The sequence below is a fragment of the Carcharhinus amblyrhynchos genome, chromosome 1 (genome assembly GCF_965287045.1).
Source record: "Carcharhinus amblyrhynchos chromosome 1, sCarAmb.v2.hapA, whole genome shotgun sequence".
Lineage (NCBI taxonomy): Eukaryota > Metazoa > Chordata > Chondrichthyes > Carcharhiniformes > Carcharhinidae > Carcharhinus > Carcharhinus amblyrhynchos.
The window spans coordinates 78,988,575-79,014,341 of NC_137324.1; the positions used below are offsets into that span (position 1 = coordinate 78,988,575).

Here is a 25,767-nt window from a genome sequence, read left to right on the forward strand (position 1 = left end):
ATGTAATTGAAAGATTAAGTTCTCACTTTTTTAAATCGGTACAGATGAGCCATTCGACCTCTGGGCTGGGCGTCCCATCAGCTGAACATGAAACTATCTGACCACTTGCAGACCCATGATGGACGTCAACAAGATTGATGATCTTTGCTGGCACTTGTAAACAAAATTTTAAAAATATGAAAAATCTTAATCTGTATTTGTCTATCAAAAAATAATATAGGACATAGCAATTGCAAAATATTCCACGCTAACATCATTAACGGTATAGATAACACAAGGAATTGCCAATGACTGCACAAAATTTAAACATGTCACTTACATGGAAACTTAGAATATCAGGAATCACGCACAAAGATCAAATAGACTAAATATTTAAGGTCCTGGACCATTAATGAAATAAAACTCCAGTCATATTTTGTTCTTTACTTAATAGAGTTTACTTGATCATGATCATGAATGTTTAAATGGCCAAGGAAAATGAAATGATGGATTAACATGAGATCAATTGTCAGCAGTAACTGTGGACCCGCCAAAATCAATTCTGATCTTACCTGCTAGGCAAATACCAGGCAGGCGGCCAATTAAAACTGAGTAACTCAAATACCTGCTTGGCAGTCACCCCTTTCCTGCAATTTTATAATTTATAGGATTAAGTTGGCACTGACCTCAGGAATTCATATTAATCAGGGAGAGGATCTTAATTGCATTTTAATCCAATCCAAGTGGGAAAGTTGTCCACTGGACAAAAGCAGGTCAGAAGCTTTCAAAAAGGATAAGGGAAAGTGTCCAAAGTTAGTGTTTTTTCTGTGTGACCAGCAGTAACAGGAGCACTCCTTCAAGGCTCGTAAGGAATATTGCTGGTCCATTGCCCCACATGCAGACCTTCCCAACCCCCTATCCCCTTGTGGGACCATCCTGAAACCCCTATCCCACCGCTTATCTGCTTGCTGACCGATTTCCCTTTGCCTTGAGCAGTTTCAGGCAGTGCTGCTTGAAGATGAGGCCTGGGCAGCAAAGGCATTTTGCACTGAAGCTTCCTGTTCAAATCAATCCCATCTTTCCTGATAATTGGTCCAGTGCTGAAACATTAGCTCTCTTTTGAGAGATTGCTGGTTCTGCTGTTTACTTCTGGTGTCTGTTTTCATAGCATTATGCATCTGTGATTTAATATTTTAAACTTACAAGTACCACTACCTCAAATATTCATTTTGACATAGCCTAGCATCACAAAGGAGTGTACTACAAATATTGGCTAGTTAAAGAGCACAATGGCATTTGTGCATTTACCTTTAACCTGTAGATAGAATGTATAAGTGGTACTATTATCTTCATTTTCAACAACAATGGTGTAAGATCCACTGTCTTGTTTCTTTGCACGAATCAGGGTTAGATTACTTTGATACCTGGAAAACACCAACAGCAAATAGTAAATGATGAGTCAGTAATTTGAGGTGGCACTGAATATTTCACTTTCTTAAATCTTAGCAAACTGAGAGACTTATAGTTTAGAGTTAGCTCAGGGTAGCATCAATATTTCAATATTGGAAACAGGGCAAACAATTTGCACACAAAAAGTAGTCAGTCCATTTGACTCAAGTACAGATGAGGAAGAGTTGTATAGACTCAAAATGTTAACACTGTTTCTCTCATCGCAGATGCTGTCAGACCTGCTGAGTTTTTCCAGCATTTTCCATTTTTATTTCAGATAAATTATCAAATAATCTGTTATTTAGTTAAGGACATCCAAAGAAAACTTTCTGCTTCAAAGTAGTACTATGGGATCTTTTATGTTTCACCCCAGAGGGGAGGTGGGGCCTCAGTTAAACACTGCATTTGAAAGACAATATCACTGACAATGCAGCAAGTCCCTCAGTACTTAGAAAAATGTGAAGTGGTCTCATTGAAACAGGTACAATTCTGAGACGGCTTTACTGAGAGGTTATTTCCAGTGGCTGGGCAATGTAGAAATAGACAGCACCATCTTAGGGTAACAGGTCACCTATTTTGGACTGAGACAATGAGAAATTTCTTCCAGTAAATCTTCGGAATTCTTTAGAACTGTGGATGCTCAGTGTATGCAAAAACGAGATTCTTAGACACTAAGGCAATCAAGGAACATGGGGATAGTGTGGGAAAGTAGCATTGAGTTAGAAGATTAGCTGTGTGGTTAGTGAGCAATGGTGTGGACTCAAAAGGCCAGAGAGATTACTGCTCCAATTTCTCATGTTCTTATGGAAATTATCAAAATAGACAGAGGCATTGAGGAGGCTCAGATGAAGAAGCATCCACTATTCTTCCATTAGAACTTATCATTGTTGCTTCCAGGGGGCAGAATCCAGCAGAGACTGAGTGGGTCCCATCTTCCTATTCACCCACTGCCTAAAACTTGACATGTGGCCCAAGCCGGAATGGAATTTCTAGACTGCATGATTGTTTCTAATCTGGTATTACAGAGAAACAGAAAGCTGAGAACCAATGCAATAATACATGAAGATGGAATGGTTATTTAACTGGTGATCTTTACAGTGATACAGAAGGTAAATAATTTTGTATGTGTTACTTCCAAGAGAATGCGTGATTCACTATATATTTGGGTGGTGGCTTCTCCCTTACCTAATTTCCTGGGTTTTTACTGTGCTGATCATCACCTCGTTGTTATCCTCAAGCAGGGTGATGTTGTTTTTCAGCCACAATACAGTGGGCTCTGGGTAAGCCTCAATGTTGACCACAAACTGCTTGACTTCATGTAGATCTGCAAACTCTTTTGTTCCGTAGTTGGGATCCAAATGAATAAATCCTTTCTCTGGGAATGCAAAAAAAAGGCAAATAAAATCACATCAGCCCAGAAAGACTTCTTGTAATTTTCCATAATATGGTTATCATCTCTAACTTGAAGATCTAGTTACCACTAGTTACAAAAGCCTTTCCCAGGAGATTGTGTGGTTAGGGTAGGTGTCAGTGGGATTTGGATTTCACCATGTTTGGAAGGGATAAGTTTAATTCCTATCCTCATATGTTCATTCCCATGTTTCACCCAATGTAATACCGAATTGACAATGAGATTTAATAGGGGAATGTGTTCTTTCTGATTGTAATTAGAGTGCTACTGTGTATTGCAGAAGTCATGCAGCAAATCAAAGAAGAGCAAACCATTGGTCAATTCTGATTTTGGCTCCTCCCACTGACCCAAAGTAATCTCTCACTCATTGGGTGGAATTCTTGAGACTAAGTACGGTGGCTGGTAGCTTGGGTAGTGCCTGTCCCACCAACCAGAATGGTGGGATCTCACGCCAGATTCTGTGTGTGGAGCCTCATTAATTATGCAGAGGTGACTTCCCCTCTGACTCTGCTAGCAGGTCAGCAGTTGATTTGCCAACCAACCCTCAACTGAAGAGTTCAAATGTCCTGGCACCATAAATAAATACCAGTGCGGCACACTCTTATCACTGTCTTCAGCCCACCTCTCTTCACTGCACCATGCAGAATGTCTGCAGCTCAGATGGAAAGGACCAGAAGCCTCGAGAAGAAGTCTGTTCCTGGATATCAACCACCCTCCCCCAAACTGATCATCTATGCGGTGCCCATCCCCCTTGAACATCTGCCCACCACATCTGGAGTCCTTGTGCATCCCCTTCCAGTAAACAATGTGGTACCCCTTTGATCCCTTTTTTTGTGAGCTTTTCATGCAGCCATGTCAGTGGCCAGCTTCCCTCCTGTTGGTCTTCCTTCTGCCTTCCACTGTTTGTCATCTTCATCCATCTCTTTTCCCCTCTGCCTGCCATTGTGAGCCCTCTTCATAGCCCTCCTCCTATTCGACATTGCCCCCTCATGTCTTCATCAGGCCACCACAACCTACACCCCCTCACCTTAACCCCCACCCCTGGTAAACTTCCGACCTTTGTTACCTGGGCTGTGCAGTGCTGTCCAAGTAGACACAGGTGTGTGGCACGTGGTGGGGGGGGGGGACCCCTGTACCCCTCAACACCAGGTGCAGTACTGAACCAAGATGGTGACACAGGAAGGCTCATGGGTCCAGCAGCACAATGCTGTCCATGAAGACCAATTTATCATGGAAATGGAGGACAGGAATAGGTCTGCCCCAGCAGAGTGGTGAACAGAATATCAGGGGTAGTGCAGCACCTCAAGGTCTCTGGTGAATTGGGGAACGCCTTGTGCAAGACAATCTTTAGCAATTGGGATTGATGCTGACATGAGGTAAGATTGGAAAGTCTGATTCATGCCAGCTGCCAGTGGGATGGCCAGCCATCATTAACCCACTACTGGGACAACTACAATGTAACTTTACATTAGCAAGTTTCCAACTTTTTGACTCATGCTAGATTGACTGCACCCACCCACCACCAAACTCATCACAGGATAATTCTGCCTTGTGCTTCTTTTCAGCCTTCCATTTGGATGCAACAGGAAATCTGAATTTTTAAATGTTTGATATGATAGTGGAATGTTACATAGAGGCACCTTGAGCACCTGCTTCCACTACATGGGAGTGACAATGGATGTAAAGAGAGGAAATGGTTGGGAGTATTTAACTTGCCCCATATGCCTGTTCAGTGGGGAGTACCCTAAAATAACACAAGTCTCAACCAAATGCAAAGGTGATGGGGGGGTTGGGGGGAGCCTGCGGGGTTTGCGATGGTCTAAGAATTTTAGAGTCAGATGTTAGAAGCGGCATTTAGTGGAATTTTAAATCTGAATCCAACATATTTTGTAACATTGAATGAAACATTTAGTAATCAAGTCAAAGAATGCCTTATGTGACAAGTGAGACTATATTAGGAATCTTTCAAAGATAACTTATTCTAGATGTCTATGTCTTTGTTTGTGCACATGCACATGCACCAGAATAAAAAATAGAAAAATAGTCAAACACTAATGATTTGTACCCACCACTAACATGGATGTGAACCTGCTTTAATTTCATGGTATCTTGAGTCGCATGTATCACAGAACATTCATAGACCCCAGCATCTTCCAGAGTGGCTTCCTCGATTTGCAGGGTTGTCATTATTTTGAAGCTTGGTTGTCTTAGTTCCTTAATAGCCTGTATTGCCTCAGTTCCCTTCTACAATGAAAAAGGAATCCATGTGAATGATTATGATTTCTCCTTCTCAGAATAAGAGTCGGGCCATTTTAAACTGAGAATGGGGGGACTTTCCTCACTCAAGAGAGTGGTAAATCTTTGGAATTCTCTACTGCAGAGGGTTGTGGAATTCAGTCATTGCGCACATCAAGATGGAGATCAATAGATTTCTGGATATTAAAGGTATCAAGGGATATGAAGATAATGCAAGGAAATGGTTTTAAGGTAGAAGATCGGCCATGATATAGTTGAATAATGAAACAGGATCAAGTGATCAAATGATCCAGTCGTACCCCAACGTACCTTCTGTAATATTTATTAACTCATCTTATTAGCCACATTTAGAGTATTTTTCCTATGGGTTTTTGTTCCTTAGGGGAAAGTTAATTATTAAAATGCATATCATTGTTTATTTTATCTATTAATGTGGTTTCCCAATCAACCTTAGTCAACTCAGTCCTCATGCCCACGTAATTTGTTCAGTTTTTAGAACTTAGTTTGCAAGTTTGTTAAATCATTCTCAAATTCAATATAAATTCTAACCCTCTCAAGAGGTTCCTTTCTTACAAAGTTATTAATTGATATCATTAATTCTGTTTCTCCCTCCACAGATGCTGCCCGACCTGCTCAGCTTTTCCAGCACTTTGTTTTTATTTCAGATCTCCAGCCTTCGCAATATTTTGTTTTTATATTAATTAATCCTATCTCATTGCACAATGCTAGATCTAAAATCACCTATGACTAGTTGGTTTCTTTACACACCCACTGAGAGAACTATCTTAAATGTGAAATTATTTACACCTCGTATTAAACTGGAAGAAATATAGTAACTGTTATCTTCAGGCTTATATCATAATGTACTGTTAGAAATATTAGTTAAATCATGAAAATATCACACCCCTAAAACATTCGATAGATATGCCCTGTACTCCCAAATGTTGATTCCACCCGAGGCAACAAAATACATAAGAAAAAAGGAAAATCGGTTTTACTTACATTTTTTCCTGGATAATTCCAGTCTATATCCACTACTTCATTATCCATTACTAGACAAGTCACCAAAATGGGTTCACCCACTTTCACTACAGTTTTCTCAGCTTCTATTTCAACTTTAAGGTCCTTTGCCACTAAAGGTACAAAATGTTAATGTTAAAATCCAATTCAGTAGCAGCAGATATAATAATAATATTTATTTTCAAGTACTTTGAAATAGACATGACTTTCATCTTTAAGTTAAGTATTAATCCTCAAAAGGTAACAACAGTATTAACCACCTTTAATTGTCTTTGCATTTAGTCACTGGAAGAATTTCTTTTGCCCATTGTGTTATCAAGTAACAATACAAAAGTTTATGATGGGATCCATGTGGTGTACACCATGCATCCCAGTGAATGAAGTCCAATGGAATGAAAATCTCTTCTATTTTTTCATTACAAAGGCTTCTTGTAAACTTGGTTTTGGCAGTCCCCATTTAGTTCCTAATTACGCTGGGTTTCACAAACATTAATTTGGCAATGTCGCTCAGAAGCTAAAAGGAAAAGATGAAGGGCAAAAAAAGATTTGTATTACATAGCACCTTTCACAACTTCAGGACATTACAAAGTGCTTTACAGCCACTGAAGCATTTTTGAAGTGTAGTCACTGATGTAATGTCGGAAATTAAGCAGCCAATTTGTACATAATTTACCACAGACGGCAGTGTGATAATGTCCAATTATTCTGTCTTTGTGATTTTGGTTGAGAGGTAAGTGTTGGCCAGTGATAATACCAATTTTCTTCTTCAAAAGAGTGTCATGGGACCTTTTCCATCTACGTGAGGAAACTCAGGGTTTCGTTTTACCCTTGCACGCAGAAGATACAAAAGTCTGAGGTCACGTACCAAACGACTCAAAAACAACTTCTTCCCTGCTGCCAACAGACTTTTGAATGGATTTACCTTGCATTAAGCTGATCTTTCTCTACATCCTAGCTATGACTGTAACACTAAGAATAGAGAATTACTCTCTCCTTTCCTTCTCTATTATCGGTACGCTTTGTCTGTATCACGTGCAAGAAACCATACTTTTCACTGTACATGAATACGTGTGACAATAATAAATCAGATCAAATCAATACATCATAACTAGTGTTGTTCAAATGAAAGACAAGAAAGTCAAGTGTTGCTTCACCTTTAAATCTATTAACAATGTACTCTATTGAACTGTGCTCCACACCATTGACTGTTGCAATGCAAATGTACGTTCCCTCTTCGAAGAGACCACTGAATCCTTCTTTATTATGATAGGTGGCAGAGATCATGCTCTTAGTATCAACATTCTTCAGAGTGACTTGAACATCTGGATCAGACACCCGACATGGGACTTCTGCAACTTCACCCTCTGCCGCCATTACTACATTTTCAAAATACGTTGGCGGGATGAAGATATAGTTAGGATCTGAAAAGAAAATAATGCATTTAACAATAAACTGCCTTGGCCTTGTTTGAAGGAATGACAATATAAGATGACTGTATAAATGTAAATGCGGTGCCCCTTGCAGAATAGCACAATCTTTCCTTTGCAGAACATCACAAAGCATGGTGGCACAGTGGTTAGCACTGCTGCCTCACAGCACTAGGGCCTAGGTTCAATTCCGGCCTTGGGTGACTGTCTGAATGAAGTTTGCATGTTCTCCCTGTATCCGTGTGGGTTTTCTCTGGGTACTCCGGTTTCTTCCCATAGTCCAAAGATGTGTGGATTAGGCTGATTGGCCATTCTAAATGGTGCCTTAGAGTCCAAAGATGTATAGGGGATAGGGCAGGGGCTGGCCTGGATAAGATGCTCTTGCATAGAGTCAGTGCAGACTCAATGGACCAAATGGCCCGCGTCTGCATTGTAGGGCTTCTATGAAATCTCCAATAAACAACATCAAAAATACGTTGACCATAATCACTGTACTGGAGAGTATTTTCATTTCACATTAACACCTTGCACTATTTGTACTCTATGACTTACATCCTATTGGACTGCTTTTGTTAGAACAACAATTTAGACCCAATGCTCAGCAGGTTTTCAGTAAGAGTTAGGATATGGTTTTCACTACTGAGCTTTTGCATGAAGAGTGTCCAGCATTATTCATGAATGCTGGATTTCATAACTTTGCACCAGTGTCAAACCAAGATGACACCCTGGGGATTTTAGTCATAGCTATGGTTACAGCAAACTATCGAATTCAAACTGCTACACGTTTGGCAGCTAATAAGTTGTGACATCAACTAATTTCTCTTGATTTGAACGACTTTCAGCTGTTCGCAGCCAGTTTGCAGAAGGGAGGTACAGTTTAAAGAAAAGGAAAAAGTGATGTCATCCAACTTGTCACTCATATTTGACTTTGAGCAGCCAAGCACAGAGCTGGAAAGCACCCAACTCAAACTGCCCTCACCTTCCAGATGGAGAGGTCACAGTTTTTACATTAACTCGCTGTGAGAATGAAATAATCTAATTAGAAGTGTTGCTTTTATAAATAAATCCTTGGAATAAACAAGGATGCCTCTGACCCCTCTGTCCTTCTGAAGCTACTGTCAGATTTTTGAACTGAAGCCTGCATTTGTTAACTAACAAGGCATGTGACCTTACAATATATAGCAAGCAACACTTTAAAACAGCCTAAACATTTTAACCCAACCTGCCTGGCATGACTAGATTTGCCTGCTCTTATGTTTAAAAACTGTTTGCATTAGCAGTGATGTCATTGGAGATTCACAGTCAGTTTGAGCAGACACACAAAAGGAAGAGAAGCAACTTGTAACCAGGGGGAAATTGGAAATGCAAGTCAGATATGGAAACTGAGAAACATTAAAGACAGGATGGGAAAGCCAGGAAGAATTGAGGGTAGATGATCAAGCATGGGAGATAGGGTTGGCACACCAAGGCAGGAGTCGAGAGCATTGATAGTGTGGTGGGTAGTGATGACTTATGACTTAGGGAGGGCAAGCGAGGGACAATAGGGCTGTTGAGATATAGATGATAAGGCTGGAAGATGACTGCTGGTAAAATAATTTAAACACATCACAGTATCTTATTTGTAAAGATATCTATCCATGTGACATTCCAGATTCAACCATCTCTGCCAATAAAGAAAATCTATGATCTTTATTTTCCTCTGATGTTAGAAGAGGTGAAGGCAGGAAAACCATGCAATAATAATTTTGACAATTTTTAAGCCCTATCATGCATTCTGCTCCACCCCCTGCCAATTAAAATTTTCTTTTCAGTTGATATGGTAAAATCTGGATAGATTCAGCCTTTGTGAAATTTGCGTTAGCTGCTGATTTTCCTGAGTGATTTGGTGACATCGTTCCTGGAGTATATTGCCTTTCACTTTTCTGGTGTTGGGCCACTACAGTTGATTAGACTGCTATCACTTCCCTGGAATGGCCAATATGTGATTCCAGATCCACAGCAATGTAGTTGACTCCTGACATGCACCCAGCTATTAAGCATTGGCATTAAATGCCAGCCCAGCCAGCGAGGCCCACCATGAATGAATAGAGAAAAATTCTAAAGTAAAAGGAGGTAGCAGTAGTTTTCCTGACAGTTCAGAAGTACAGACAATGCCAAGCATGGAATTGAGCCAATTGGAAATGCCAGATTCAATCTCCAGTCTGAGTTAGCTGATCTCAGCCAGGTTGTTATAACCAGTGGAGGAAGAAAAATAAATTAACCAACATTCCTTTTTACTATCCAATAAATCTTACTGGAAAGGATGTGCTTGTGAGGCCATGAGAGATCTCAATTGCAATCCTTGCAAAACTCACTGGATTGGCATACACTTAAAAAATGGCGACAGGCTAACATGTGCCAAAAACTTACCCTTAGAAATTTACCACAGCAGCATAGGGCTTTCAGCAGAATTGGGGCAAACAATAGTGTGGGAGGGATATGAAAATGGCAGCTAATAAAGCCATTGTCACTTAAACATAATAATTTGTTGTATACAAACTTGAACTCTTCTCTTATACGTGCACACACCTGGAACAAAAACATAGATATCTCGTCCCACAAGCTCATCATCAGACTGGAATGCAGGGTAATAGCAGGTATACAGGCCAGTATTGATTCCTGTTGCATTCAGGATCTCAAGAGTTTTCACAAAGTTTCCGCTGTTGTTGTTTTCATCTTGGTTCCTGAAATTCTTGTTATCGGATTCGTAAAATGGCACCTCCCAATCTACTTCATTCTCCCCAGAGCACTTCAGACTGAACGATGTATGGAGAGCAACTCTTAATTCAACTTTGTTGGGATAAACATCTGGTAGTGTTTGGCACTTGGCCAGTTGGGGCCCTGAAAGCAAGAAGTATGGTCATCATTCATAGAACTAAACAGACACTCTGCTGTGCCCAATTATCTTCTGTCAGGGTTAATTGCTTCAATATCACCACAAACAAAATGAAATGCAGTTCAAACATTGGAATGCTCAAACAAGGAATAATCATTTACAGAGTTCCAAACTTCACTTTTCATACCAGTGCTTTGCTTTATGAAAGAGCCTTGTACCATTCATAAGTGAATGGATGAGTGCCCTGGCTGCAGACTTCTGCCAATCAGTTTCTATCACATTCTGTTAGGTGGCTCAGAGGAGTGTTTCCAATAAAATAACTTGCATCTGCTTGGCTCCTCTCCTGATCACCTGGCTAAAATTGGAAGATCACTAAGGCAAGCACTGGATAAGTTACCATGGAACAATCAAGAAGTGTGCCAATATTTTATGCCACCAGATCACAAAAAGTGTTACTTTTAATATAATTCTGAGAAAAACGAGCTCAAATACTTTGTTGTCAACGTAAGGCGTATAATAAAAATTGCCTTCCTGATTCAACACGTTATCCATTCTGTTTCTCTTTCCACAGATGCTGGCAGATCTGACAAGTTTATCCAGCAGTTACTGTTTTTTTTATTTTATACCATACATAATAAAAGTAGAATGTTGGAATTAATACAGTCTATGGAAACAAATGATGGGCCATTTTCCCCAAATGAATGTATCCAGGGTGACACCTCACCCACTAGGAGTACATTTTTAAAAAGGTTGTCCATGACTTTCTGTACAAATGGATGAAAACTCAGGAAACGCATGCTCACTCTTTCCTAATATCTATTCTTGGCTGATGAAAGTCCAGGCACTTGAAAAATAAAAACAATTTTTCCCGTTATTGCACGTATTATTCTGATAAGAGCTGAGTGCCAAGTAAGGATCAATATCTGGAGCCATCAGAACAATTTGGCTACTCTATGGGCAAAGGTCCTTCCATTACTTCAGTGCTCCCTACAAGCCCCATGTTAGCTCCTGACAGTTGCTTTTGCATTGGCTGTAGACAACTTGCCTCAGCTGAGCAACCAAGTTCAACAAGGGCATCTGTTGATTCAGTCCTGAGGTAAATAAACCTATGTGGTAGATCTGGTGGAAAATTGTAGATTGCTTGATGATGGTCACTTCCTTGAGGCAACCATAAGTTATTCTTGTTTTTGGGCAAGGACAACAGGATTAGTTTGACATTGCACTTCTCCTCCGCTTATGACCAAAGACATTAATAACTGATTTATGGTGATGGTCTCAAGATTCCTAAAAACTGATCCTACAATCCTCAGTGCCTACCCACATGCCAAACAAACACTGGCAAAGAGATGAAATATGATGAAAATCTGCACTAAACCAGCTACTTTTCTTCAAAGGGGGACAAACTCACCCTCCTTGGAGATTTTAATTCCTGACTAGGCCAGGACCACAACAAACAGGAGGGGGAACATTCTTTTTTTCTGTTTCCCATTAAGATTTTATGTCAGTTTAATATTTTCAATTGTACTGTGCAACCAAAGATGCATTTTTTGAATTTTCACTTAGAACACATACTGAAATGGTTACCTTTGAAGACTTCCAAGAAGAGACAGTCCACTATCAGGAATATCTTCCAGAATATGCCCATTTTGTGGAAAATTACTGGAGAAAGAGAAAAGAGACAGTCTGTGCACTATTCCATAAACATTGGTAGATTTTTCATGGTTCATTCCTATGTTCAAGGAATTTTACTCTCAAACAGTATGAGCCCGTTTAACTCACATGATACCGGTTGAGTTTACAGCTAAATGCCTGACGTTGCTCATGATTTTCAGAAATTGTAGAATTATAATAATAAGGGTGCATTTTGGTAGGGAGATTCATGCTAGTTTACAAAGCATTTGATTCATAAATCAGTATATTCAGGGAGTGCTGTGAAACAGAAAGCTTCTGATGTTCAGTTACTTCTCCTTATCACTCTTTGTAATATGCACCATTATAAATTGCAAGTGAATCTTTTCAGCTACTTTATGATAGAAACCTACATAGATACCTCAGCCATCTGTCTCAAAATTGGTCTGTTCACAGATAAGGGAAATCTGAAATACTGCACTTAAATATATCAAAGCCAATAGCCCAAGTAGAAACCAGGGTTCTTTGTCTTTTCAGCCAACCCAAGCTTGGACTTCTTGAAAAATCTGCTATTTCCTAAGATACTTAAAACTGACCCAAACTAAACTTCTTTCGGTCAAATCTAAATGACTAAGAATTGAGTATCAACTGAGAACAGTTGATGAAGAGACCATATTGGCTGTGCAACTAACAGACAATTTACTGTAGGGTCACTGCGTTATTTTTTTTAATTTGCTCTGAAGCACTGGTTTGACATTCCCACAAATATAATACCACTCCATAAATCCAATTGCCTATGAATTGCTGAAAAAATAATGAGTGAGTTCATGGCGCCTGCCATTACTAATACGTAATAAGAAAAAGAATTTGTGGTGAAGAAGGGAAATGCTGTGAGTTCCAATTCACTACGGATGGTGAGGTGATTTGCGCCAATCTGCTGTCAATCTCACCAAAACCAAAAAGAAATCTCATCATAAAACTGCTGGATAAACCTCGTTAATAGGAATTAATCTCACCACACACATTCTGGGCTGATCATTCACGCTATAAGAATGTGATCCATGATGCCAACATGCCTCTCAAGCTCGAAGGCCCAGAAACAACATTTCACTTCCACCGCTAATAAATTGTTCAAGCTTTATGAATTTTAACTTTTTTTTATACTTCTTTCCATTTGCCTTCTCACTTCTAATACACAGTTTCCTTCTCTCTTTTTATTTCATTTTCTGGATTAGGGCAGCACGGTAGCACAGTGGTTAGCACTGCTGCCTCACAGTGCCAGGGACCTGGGTTTGATTCCCAGTTTAGGTCACTGTCTGTGTGGAGTTTGCATGTTCTCCCTGTGTGGGTTTCCTCCGGGTACACCAGTTTCTTCCCACAGTCCAAAGATGTGCGGGTTAGGTGGTTTGGCCATGCTAAAGTGTTGGGGGGTGGGGAGGATGGGGGGTGGTTAGCAGGTAAATACATGGGGTTACAGGAATAGGGTCTAGGTGGGGTTGTGGCTGGTGCAGTCTTGATGGGCCAAATGGCTCCTTCTGCACTATAGGGATTTGATGATTCGACTCTGATTTGCCCTATTTCCTGCTCTGTCGTTCTTCAGAATCGGTCGCCATTGATAAACTTCATTGGGTAAGGAGATGAACCCAATGTTCATGAGGACGCTCCGCTAGTATTGCTGCATTATCAACTCACACATCTAGTATTTAGCAGTGCAAAAACAATATAACTTGGAGGGTGAAAAAAGCAATTCATGGTACTTGTCAAGAGAAGCACCCTTTCAGTAATTTCAGAGCCAATCATTCCAAGCACTGTACATTTGCTATTGTTAAAACTAGACTTGAAAGATCTGGAAATCTTCAGTTATCCAAACTTGAACAGCCAACCAATGCTAGGGAGAAAATCTTTATCTCGAGATGTGGGCGTCACTGGCAAGGTCAGCATTCGTTGCCCATTCTTAATTTCCCTTGAACTGAATGGCTTGCTAAACCATTTCAGAGGGCTATGGTCTGGAGTCACAAGTAGGCCAAACTGAGTAAGGGTAGTAGATTTCCTTTCCAGAAGGATAGTTGTGAATCAGGTGGGTTTTGAAGACGAGGATAGTTTCATGGACACCACAACTGAGACCAGATTTATTTTTTTAGATTGAGTAATTACATTTAAATTCCACCAGCTGCCAAGGATTCAACCCCAAGGGTACTTGGACTCCAGTGACATTACCACTAGACCAGTGACATTACCACAAGACCACTGTCTCTCCCCAAAGTCATTTAGCCATTCAAGAACAAAACTGTAGCAATTTTCTGTGTATGGGGGGGGAGGGGGTTGCTGCTTTGACATGATCAGCCGCTGTGTGGTCTTATCTGAGCTTTTCTTTCATTGACTAATCTGATTGGACTGGTACACATCAGCTTGGTTTTGACGCTGTTAACATCACAGCCAAAAGATCAGAGGGATATCTGCCCATTCCAAGCAATCCTTCTCATGGGAGATGTACTGTGAGGATTTTGAACATTACAGCTGGCATGGAATGTATACCTTATGTGACCACAGTTTGAAAATTAAATAAACTCAGATTTGTCCATTGATCATCTCACAGGGTGTCTCGTTCTTTTTCTCACACCCACAACGCCAGCCTACATTGCCAAGAACACCCACATTCCAATTGGACGCCAGTGCAGAATTTCAGACCTGCACTGTTATTCTTTAGCATTCCGCAAAGCATCACCCGCCTAATCTAATTACATTTGACTTCACCAGGTATTTTACACATTTTCTCACTGTTCCTTCTCTCAACCTCTCTTCCTCCTTCTGTAGGATATGTCTGTAGGATAACAAACTCAGAAATGCTAAACATATATCACACCTTGTAGCGCACATGAACAGATGACAACACAAAGCTTTTTTTTTTGCAGAATGCCCTTATTCTCTTTAGGTTTTTCGCTTCTTTCTGCAACCACAAGTCTCCAACCATTTGCAGACTGTGATGTCAACGCTGGCTGGAACCAGTTGGTTGAAAGCCCACTGAAGGGATGTGGAAGGGCATGGTCATCTTTTCCACTGGAGTAATTCTACCCGCTTGTAATTTGATATGTGCAGCATTACACATTCTGCAAGCTGAATACGAGCAGTGGTCTAGACAAAGATCCAACACTCGGGAGAAAAATGAAGCTATGTCAGCAGAGTATTGCAAGACCATTATAGATCTGAAAAGAAAATTCATAGAGAATGTAAAGTTGAATGAATGGATTGATTCAGTGAATAGATTTGTCAGAATCCCATTGGGAGAAGGGGATGTACACCTTGAGCTCCTTCATTCTGATTCTGCTGGCTGTAGTCATGCCCGTTTAAGACTTTAGTTCTTACCTGCGTCAACCTCAGGTTGCTCTTACCTCCAAACTGTTTGGTGATGGCATAACAATTAAAAACCCTTATTTCATAACAATGTTGGCTCAAGATTTTCCTAATTTTCCTTATTGATTATCAGTCATCTAGCAGTCAGCTCCTGCTGTCATGAAAGGATAGAAAGCCAGGTATAGGATTCAAGGTAAACATTCATTTTGGTAATGCTAGATATGTGTTTACACTGCAATAAGATAAAGTCAAACATAAATAATTGGTTGAGGATCACCTACTGAATAGTCTGAACCTCCTACCTAATGAGCACAGTGCAAACCTCAACGTGGTTCATATTTACTCTTTGTACCCGCCCCGATGAGTGAGTTTGTGTTGGAGATAGAACATGATCTCTATCAGTGAGAGGAAGAAGCCAAGTGCACATTTTGTTATAAATAAATGTCTTGAGCTGGGTAGAAAGAATGAAATTTCAAAGTTTGCTGATAATATTAAACATTTTAATAAAGAAAGTAGTGAGGACAATCAAAGCAGACTTCAGGAGAATTTAAGCTGTCAATGTGTAGACAGATACAATCTAATGAGGGTCAATGTGAGGTGAAGCACTTTGGGAGGAACAACATGGAGAGACAGTAACATCTAAATTTACTATTTTGAGGAGAGTGTAAGAACAGGGGCTCCTGGAGTACATGTGCACACATTTTTAAAAGTGGCATGGCAAGTTGATAAGGGAGTTAAGAAAGCATATAGGATGCTTAGTTTAATGAGACAAGGGAACCATGTGAAACCTCTACATATCTCTTTTTGAGCTGGGGTATTGTGTACAATTCTGGACACCAGACTTCAGGGAGATATCAAGGCCATTGGAAGACTGAAAAAGGGGACTTTGGGTGAGGAGATGGTGACATAGTGGTAATATCACTGGGCTAGTAATCCAGAGGTCCAAGCTAATGTTGTGAAGACAAGGGTGCAAATTCCACCATGACAGCTGGGGAATTTAAATACAATTAATAAAATATGGAACATAAACTAGACTCAGTAATGGTGACTGTGAAACTATCATCAGTTGTTGAAAAAAAAGCCTATCTGGTTCATTAATGTCGTTTAGGGAAGGATATCTACCATCCTCTAATGTTACTGACTCTGAGGGGGTCAACGTTATTCCCATCCACCACAGGAATCATAGCAGGCAGGGGGTGGACTGTGCAAAGGTCCGTTGACCTCGGACAGGATTTTCCAGTTTTGGGGTGAGCGGAAAATCCCGCTCTTAACTTGGAGCAGAGATGGTTACGGGAGATTTAATAGAGGCTTTCAAATTCATGACGAGTTTTGATCGCGCTTACTGTGACAAGTGAGTAATAGTCATAGAGTTTAAATAATGTCAAAATAGATACAGGGGAAATACAGAAATTTTTGCATCAATGCTTGTTCAGATGTGGAATGCACTATCTGAAAGAGTGGAGTAAACAAATTAGGTAGTCATTCTGAGGGACAGTAAAAATTGTTGACTGGAAGGGCAGAGATTAATTACAGACAGTCAACTTAGATTTATTAAGGAAGATCGTAGCTGATTAATTTGTTTGAATGTTTTGATGAGGGTAATAAGTTTGAAACAATCTATTTAGATTTTAGCCAAGTTTTTGACAACGTCCTACATAGCAGACTTGACAGAATCCAAGGCAAGTGGCAACTAGAGCCAAAACTAGCTCAGTGGGAGGAAGCAAAGGGTATGTGGATGTGCGCAAGAATTCAGTGCTAAGAGCTTTACTTTTCATGGTATAGTTCAATAATTTAGACTAAATGTAGAGATATGATTATGAAGTTTGCAGGCGATACAAAAATTGGTTGTGTAATTTTTGGTGAAGAAGAAAGCTGTAGATTGCAGGAAGATATCAAAGAACTGACAGCATGGTTAGCAAAAGGGGAAATAGAACTCAGTCCAGGGGAGTGTAAGTTAATGCACCTGAGAAGGGCAAACAAGGCAAGGGAACAGGCAATGAATGGCAAGATTCTAGAAGTGTAGAGAGATCAAAGGGGCCTCAGACTGCATGTATACAGATTCCCTGAACATTTATGAGGTGATCAAAATAGCATACGGGACATTTTCCTTTATTAGCCAAAGCTAATAAGAACATAAGAACATAAGAAATAGGAGCAGGAATAACAAGGAGGATATGCTGGAATTGTATAAAATATTAGTTAGGCCACAGCTAGAGTACTGTATACAGTTTTGATCACCCATATCACACAAATGATGCGATCATCCCACCGCGAGAAGATGGGACAAATTTATGAGAATGTTTACAATGGAGTACTTTAGTTCTGATCAGAGAGTGGATAGACTGAGATTGAGGAGAGATTTAATTGAGGTGTATAAAGTTATGAGGGAATTAGATGAAATGTGAAGGATTCTTGGCAAAACAAAAATCAATAACCAAACGGCATAAATTTAAAGTAATTGGTAAAGGGATTAGAGGGAATGGTTGTGGAGAATTTTTGTCACCTAGAAGGTGGTGGGCTCTGGAATTCACTCTCTTGAAGGGTAATAAAGACAAAAGCCCTAATTGCATTTAAAAATGACTTGAATAGGCGGCTGAATTGTCTTAATCTCGAGGGCTGGAGGACAAGAGCTGAAAGTAGGATTAGGTTTGCCTAATTTGCCATGAATTTACTATGTTTCTATATAATGTTGACTAGACACATTCCCTGTGATAACAAACTGCCACATTGTGAGATTACAACTTCAGGCCATGTTTTGATCCCAAATTTTAACTGGAGGTTCAGAACATTAAGTCACCATTTTAAGCTGCTCCATTTTACATCATTCCACTTTTACGTCACCTAGTTAATAACATTTGTGTTTAGCGTCAGGGGTTTTAACATTCTGACATAAGGTCAGGTGACCCAATCAACGCTATTTTGGGGCAGCCTTCCCACTACCTGATCTGCTCGTGGTTACTGCCAACCCTTCCTATCATTGACCCGCCCTCTCACTGACCCTCCAGCTCACCAACCCTCTGACTCTCCCTCTCGTTGCCTCTCCAGCTTGCAGCTTGCCTCTGCAACCCTGAAGCTCAAAACTGCTTTTCCTGCCACTTACCACTAATCCCTTGTTTACAGCGAGAGGGAAGTGGTGGGAAGAAGGGAGGGTCAGTGAGAGGGAGAATTGACAAGAGAAGGAGGTTCAGTAACAGGGTTTGATAAGAAGGCAGGAAAGTCAGTGACGGGGGGGTTCGAGGAGAGAGTGGGAGAGTGAGTTAAAGGGAGCTTTGACTGCTTTTCAATTGGTTAGAAGGGGAAAATCCAATTCATTTAACATGGTTTCGTTTAAAGTTGCACTTTTTAGGAACACACCTACACATATTAAACAAGGACTTACTGAGTCAGTGTGAAGTGGAAATGGCTAAACAGGGAGAGTAACTAAACTTAACTAACACCTTAATAACCCTGAGTCGAGCAACAACAAATCAAATGGAGGTTGAGCAGAATACAGGACAGCCTGAAGATGATAAAACCCCTGCCCTTACATTGCATTTGGGCTGGCTGTAGAGATTTGCAGCTGGCAGAAATGTTCAGGATTCGCCAGTACTCAACACTTATTGACCTGGTTGTTCTGGCATCTAACTTCAAACACAATAACCTACTTTGGGATTGCTACTTAATCGTGCCCCATAAGATCTTCTTGTATTAGCAACCATTAGCTTGTGCAGCCCATTAAGTGCAGTACATTAACACATACATTCTATGCATGTGTAGGTATGGGGATATGTATGTGAGCATGTGGTAATGATGACATGTGTGAATGATTGTACAGAGATAAATGAATGTTCCTGTGAGCAAGGGATCTGTTTGTGCACATCCAGATTTTTAAAAGAAAATCACTTACATTTTCACATCATTCCATCAACCTATCAGTCATAGAAATTCAAATGTTAATGCTTACAAAGCAATTATCTTGTTATGGAATGTTTGGAAAAATTGTTATTTAAACTTATACAGTTCCTGCTATATGTGTACAGTGCTATCCTGTATGTAATACAATAGCTTCCTTCATTTGAAGAATGGGGACCCCACTATAATCTTTTAGCGGAAAGGCAAAATAAAGTCTGAAAATGAAGCAGTATTTGATAAGAGGAGAGAGGATGGAGAACAGCCAATCAATCAGTCCTTAAACAAACAAATGGACTTTCCGAAGTATTTAATTGTATTGTACTGGTAATTGCTGAAAACATGCCATTAAAACCTCAAGAGTCAAATATCAACACATACTCCCTGTTAAAAGATGCAACTCATCACTCAATAACAAAATTATAAAATAGGGTCCTTTAAAGCCATTTCACCGATCAATATTTTCACTTTGATTTTGCTGCAATAATATCCATAAACTAAATTAAAGATACCATATTATGAGCTTCTTAAATTCTTTTGATTGACTGATAGTCTGGATCTGAAAGTTCAAGTAATATCTCATTGACAAGAAAAAAATCCCCTCCATTAGTTGTGACACGTTACACTCTGAAACTCTCACTAGAGAAGTAAGAGATTAAAGAGCAAAGGAAAAGGAAAGAATAGGACTTGCATTTATAAAGTTCAGATTCCAGGCTTGACCTCCATTCACAGCAGCTTCCTGCAAAGGGCAAGTTTCCCCAGGCTCAGCCTAATGATCTTTAGGAAAAGAAGACCTTGACGTGGTAGGTGAGAAGGATGCTCCCCACCCACGCTCCAACCCTTTCCATCCCCTCCCTACCCATCCTTCCTCTCCCAACCAGTAACCCCCCTGCCCAAATATGCATCACCTAAAGGATTGAGAGAATCATGGTAATGATTGCATCTGTGGTAATGAATGCAGGCTGAAACATCTCAGGAAATAAACTCCTGTTGAGCAGTGAGTAATCCAGTACAAACCCTCAGATCCTTGCAGCTTTCTCTCTATGGCTGTGAATTTGTGAGCACTAGTGTCTCTGATGAATGACTAAACATTTTATAGACAAGTAACTTACTTCCTCTTAACAAAGTAGATAGAAATTAATATAAAGAAGAAAAAGCGTGCTTATGACAGATGTTGGCTTCATAGCTCAGTGCTTAGAGTGCTAGTCTTGTAAACCAGAAGTCATAAGTTCAAATTACACGGGAGTTTGTGATTAAAATTTAAAGGAGCAGTACAGTGGAACAGTGGTTAGCACTGCTGCTTCATAGCGCCAGGGATCGGGGTTCGATTCCACCTTGGGTAACACTCTGTGTGGAGTTTGCACATTCTCCCCATGTACCCCAAGTATTCCAGTTTCCTCCCACAGTCCAAAGGTGTGTGGATTAGGTGGATTGGACATGCAAAATTACTCTTTAGTGTCCTAAGATGTGCGGGTTAGGGGGATTAGTGGGGTAAGTACATGGGGTTACGGAATAGGGCCTGGGCAAGATGCTGTTTTGAAGAGATGGTGCAGACTCGACGGGCCGAATGGAATTCTATGATTCTATGGCAAGTTAAAAATACAATTGAAAATCAAACTGACTATGAAGGTTCAGAGGAGAGGTGAAGAAATAAATAGGAGAAGCATGGAGGAATTTAAAGAGGCCAGCAGCTAGCACAAAAGAAAAATCCTAAATTCTTCTATAAGCATATAAATAATAAAAAGGTAGCGAGAGGAGGAGTAGATCCGATTCAGGCTGAAAAGAGAATTTACACATGAATACAAATGGCATGGCTGAGGCATTAAATGAATACTTTGCATCTGTCTTTACCAACAATGAAAATGCTATCCAGATCACGTTAAAAGAGGAGATAATTTAGACATAGATAGGTTTGAAATTCAACAGATATATTGGATAGGCTGTCAGTACAGAAGGTTGATAAGGACTGGATGAAATGCAACCAAGGCTCCTGAGGGAAATGAGAGTGGAAATTGCAGAAGCACTGGCCATATTCTTCAGACTTCTTTAGACAAAGGGTTGGTCCTAGAGGACTGAAGAATTGCAAATGTTACGCCTTTGTTCAAAACATCTTTTGAGGGTAAACCCAATACAGGTCAGTCAGTTAAACTTTGGTAAGATACTGGAAATCTAAAATAAAAACAGAAAGCGGTGGAAGTACACAGCAGGTCTAGCAGAACCTGTAAAGAGAGAAACAGATATGATGTTTCATATCTGTATGACTCTCTCCATAAATGCTGCCAGAACTACTGAGTCTTTCCAGCATTTTTAGTTTAATTTCAGATGTGGGGAAACTTCTAGAAACAACTGTTCAGGACCAAATTAAAAGTTACATAGAAAAATTCAAGTTAATTAAGGTAAACCCAACATGGATTTTTTTCCACAGAAAATCATGTGTAATTAACTTGCTGAATTTTTTTGAAGAGGTATCAGTGATGGTTAATGAGGGTAATGCTGATGATTTGGTGTACATAGACTTCCAAAAGGCAACGGAATTGTGAGCCCAGTTATAACTCATGGAATAAAAAAAGAAAATAGTGACATGGATACAGAATTAGCGGAATGACAGAAAACAGAGAGCAGTGGCTAGTGAGCGTTTTCATTTGTGTAGGTTTGTAGTGGAGTTTCCCAGGAGTCGCTTTAGTACACTTGCTTTTTCTGATATATATTAATGATCTAAGTCATTAATGTGGCAGAATTTCAAAGTTTGCAGATGACACAAAACTTGGGAAATGTTGTAAACTGAGAAGAGGACAGTGTAGAACTTCAAATGAACACAGAAAAGTTGGTGGGGTGGATGGACAAGTGGCAGATGAGGCTCAATGCAGAGAAATGCACTGTGATTCATTTTTGTAAGAATAACATGGAGAGATAGCATAGAAGAGAGTGCCAGTTTAAAAGGGATGCAGGAGCAAAGTGACCAGGTTGTATGTGTGCATAAATCATTGAAAGTGGTAGAACTGGTGGAGTGAATCGTTATTAGAGTGTACAGTATCCTATATTTTATTAATAGGGCCATGACGAACAAGAGCAAGGAAGTTATGTTGAATTTCACTAGACTGGCCTCAGCTACAGTGTTGTGTTCAGTTCTGAGTGTTGCCAAGGAAGGAAGCAAAGGCATTAGACAGGGTGGAGAAAAGGCTTACAAGAATGGTTCCAGGGTTGGTTTCAATTATGAAGATAGACTGAGGAAGGTAGGGTTATTTCCCTTGGAGAAAAGAAGGCTGAGAGGAGATTTAATAGAGATTTTCAAAATCATGAGGGGTCTGGATCGAGTATTTAGGGCGAAACTGTTCCCACTCATGAAAGAACCGAGAAAGAGAGGGCAGAGATTTAAAGTAATCGGCAAAAGTAGCAAAACCGAAGTGAGAAAAAACCTTTTCATGCAGCAAGTCGTTAGGGTTTGGAATGAACTGGTTGAGAGTGTGGTGGAAGCAGGTTCAATTAAAGCATTCTAAAGGGAACTAGAGTGTCAACTGAAAACAAAGAGTGTGCAGAGTTACAGGAGAAGGTAGGGGAATGGATTAGATGAGTTGCACATTCAGAGAAACAGTACAGGCACAATGGGCCAAAGGGCCTCCTTCTGTAATGTAATAGTCCTGTAAATCTGATTCCCCAAGACACAAGTTAGGAGTGTGATGGAACACTCTCCATTTGCCTGGATGAGAGCTGCTCCAACAACACTCAAGAAGCTCATTCAGGACAAAGCGACCACTTGATTGCCCTATCCGCCATCTTCAACATTCATTCCCTCCACCACTGACACAGTGGAAGCAATGTGTACCATCTACAAGCAATTCACCAAGGCTCCTTAAACCGTACCTTCCAAACCTGCAATATCTACCATCTGGAAGGACAAGGGCAGCAGATGCGTGGGAATACCATCAAATAAAGCTCCCCTCCAGGCCACACACAATACTGACTTGGAACTATTTCACAGTTCTTTCATTGTCACTGAGTCAAAAACTTGGAATTCCCTCCCTAATAGCACTGTGAGTGTACCTGTGCCACATGGACAGCAATAGTTCAAGGTAGCTCATCACCACTTTCTTAATGGCAATTAGGTGTGGCAAATAAATACTAGCCTAGACAGCAACATCCATATCCCATGAAATAATGAAAAAACATTTAATATATCTGAAAATTGGTGAAGTCCTATCAGCTTTCAATCACATTCACAGGTATTAATGTAGCCTGGGACTTACAACTCCCGGAATGTCTCAAGAGTTTCTGTACATGTAAGGAGCGAGAGTGAGCTGTACATGTGCAGAAGGTGTCCATGTGAAGAGAGAAAAAAAAAGGGGTAAAAACCTCAATCGTGTGATCATGAGCAAAGAGTCACAATCAGAAGAAGTTCCAGATCAGGGACAGTGAGAGAGTACAGAAAGAGGTCCCAGCTAAGAAGAAAGAGAAGCATTGAAAGGGACTCTTCCAGAAAAGAGCTGCAACTGGTAGATGTGGGCTCAGAAGAGGACCTGGCAATCAAAGAGGACTCTGAAGAAGCCCTGGAGATTGAAGAAGGCAGCAGAAGGTTGGTGACCGCATGCTTGGGGTGAAGCTACCACTTTGGAGCAGTCATGTTCTGCTCAGCGTGGCCAAAGAGCTAAAGTTGTGCTCGTGACTTGGTGCTTGAATGCATATTCTGGAATCCAGAGGAATAGAGTCTCAGGAGATCAGACTGAAGCCTTGTGATGCAAGCTGCTGTTGAGGCAATCTGAGTTGGAGTAATTTTTGGAAAGAATTCAGAAGCAAGATCTTCAATGGTGAAGACTTCAGGAGAGAGACAGAATTTCAGCAAGATTGGTTGACTCAGTGTTTACTGACATTTGGATGGGTTGGTGAGAAATCCATGGATTCTGCCCTGGTCACATTTGCTATTTATTTTGCAATACAGTGTGTTTGAACAATTAGCCTGTTAATTTCAACTCATCTTAGAGTATAAGTCAGATATTGTAAAATGTTTATCTTCCTGATCTTGTGTAGTAAAGTTCATCTTTGTTCAAAACCTGTAGAATCTTGTGGCATTATTTTCTTAGCATGTATCTTAAATCTCAAACTTTGTCTATTTTAAACAAAAGGTTACTGGTCCCTAACTGGATTATACCAAAAGCTTGGGGGTCTGGTCCAGGATCATGACATTTGTTTAATAAAGAAACTTTTAAAATTTTCATTACACATACAACACACAAGAATTATTCTCCAGTGGAAAGATTCTGATGGCCAACATATTTGCTGTACTGACCTATCTAAACTCTATTGCTCCAATTCCTACAATAATACTTTAACAATACCATAGTATGTATGATAGGAGGGAATTTAGGGGCATAAAGGTTGGAGTTCAAATATATTAGAAATGATTAGATTGTGCCAACTTTAAATCATTCAAATAATATACTATGAATTAACAACAATTTTTACATATTGTAAAGCATCCCAGGATGCTGAAACAAAAGTTGACACCAAGGCACAGAAGGAGAAATTAGAATTTTTTGGTGAAATCATAATCCTTTAAGGTGCATTTGTATTTCATCAGAAATACTGGCAAATGTGTCCCTCTCCCTGGTGTCAAGTGAGTGTGAATTTAATTTCATCCTCTTGATTGCTTGTTGGGATTGCAACAAAAATACTGCTTTCCAACCCATCCCTCACATATCTCAAACGACCATTCTGTATATTTTTGTATGGGTCCTGCTTTGCAGTGCTTCATCTGTAATTATTTGGCAGATGACCGCTGAATAGGAAGAAAATCCCTGCCACTACAAACTTAACAAATTGATAGCATACTGACTCCCAGAGATAGTACTTGCAGACAAGGTTCCCCCAGACCCTGAGTGTGCATTATGTCACAGAATGAAACAGCGATCAAAATCATAGTTAGGTTGCAGAAGCTAGCAGGTGAATGTGGGTAATTACTCAAATCAAGTGACATTCTGCTGTTTTGATACGTCCTGCTAATTTTAAATCAATCTGAAATCAGAATTGTGCAATTGTATGGTGGGGAGCTGTGGGGGGAGATTGATTCAATTGTGGATTTGTATTGTTGGGGGAGAAGTTTCAATGCGAGATGGATTCATTTGGTTTGGGCTGTAACGTTACACAGAAAAAAAATTGAAATATGTGCTGAGCCAAATCATACCTTCTTTACCAGATATATAGTAAATATGTTAGTAAATAGTTTGGCCAACCAGGACTAACAAGTGAGCGTTTGTGACTGGAGCTGGATAATCAATTTCTTAACATTTTTTAGCAGCTGCATGTTCAGTCAAATGATTGAACATTTAATAGTAACCCACGTACTTTTGGCTTGACTTATTTAGAGTCATAGTCATAGAATTTGACAGCACAGAAAGAGGTCCTTCAGCCCATCTTGCTGGCACCAGCCATCAAGCACCTATCTATTCTAATCCCATTTTGCAGCATTTGGTCCGTAGCCTTGTACACTA

At 40.1% G+C, this 25,767-nt stretch overlaps 1 protein-coding gene across 3 annotated transcripts in view; it reads right to left on the minus strand.

Moving 5' to 3' along the window:
• pdgfra (platelet-derived growth factor receptor, alpha polypeptide) overlaps positions 1-25,767 on the minus strand; it is a 52,525-nt gene that overhangs the window by 21,046 nt on the left and 5,712 nt on the right. For 2 of the 3 annotated variants that reach the window (XM_080187496.1, XM_080187508.1), the window contains exons 2-9: positions 12,002-12,076; positions 10,111-10,422; positions 7,270-7,536; positions 6,098-6,228; positions 4,909-5,083; positions 2,614-2,803; positions 1,288-1,403; positions 27-153 (exon numbers count right to left, since the gene is read on the minus strand). In XM_080187496.1, the coding sequence (XP_080043622.1) occupies positions 27-153; positions 1,288-1,403; positions 2,614-2,803; positions 4,909-5,083; positions 6,098-6,228; positions 7,270-7,536; positions 10,111-10,422; positions 12,002-12,062 (1,379 nt within the window). In that variant the 5' untranslated portion in view covers positions 12,063-12,076. The remainder of the gene's footprint in view (positions 1-26; positions 154-1,287; positions 1,404-2,613; positions 2,804-4,908; positions 5,084-6,097; positions 6,229-7,269; positions 7,537-10,110; positions 10,423-12,001; positions 12,077-25,767) is intronic. The other variant, XM_080187517.1, reaches the window with a different exon arrangement.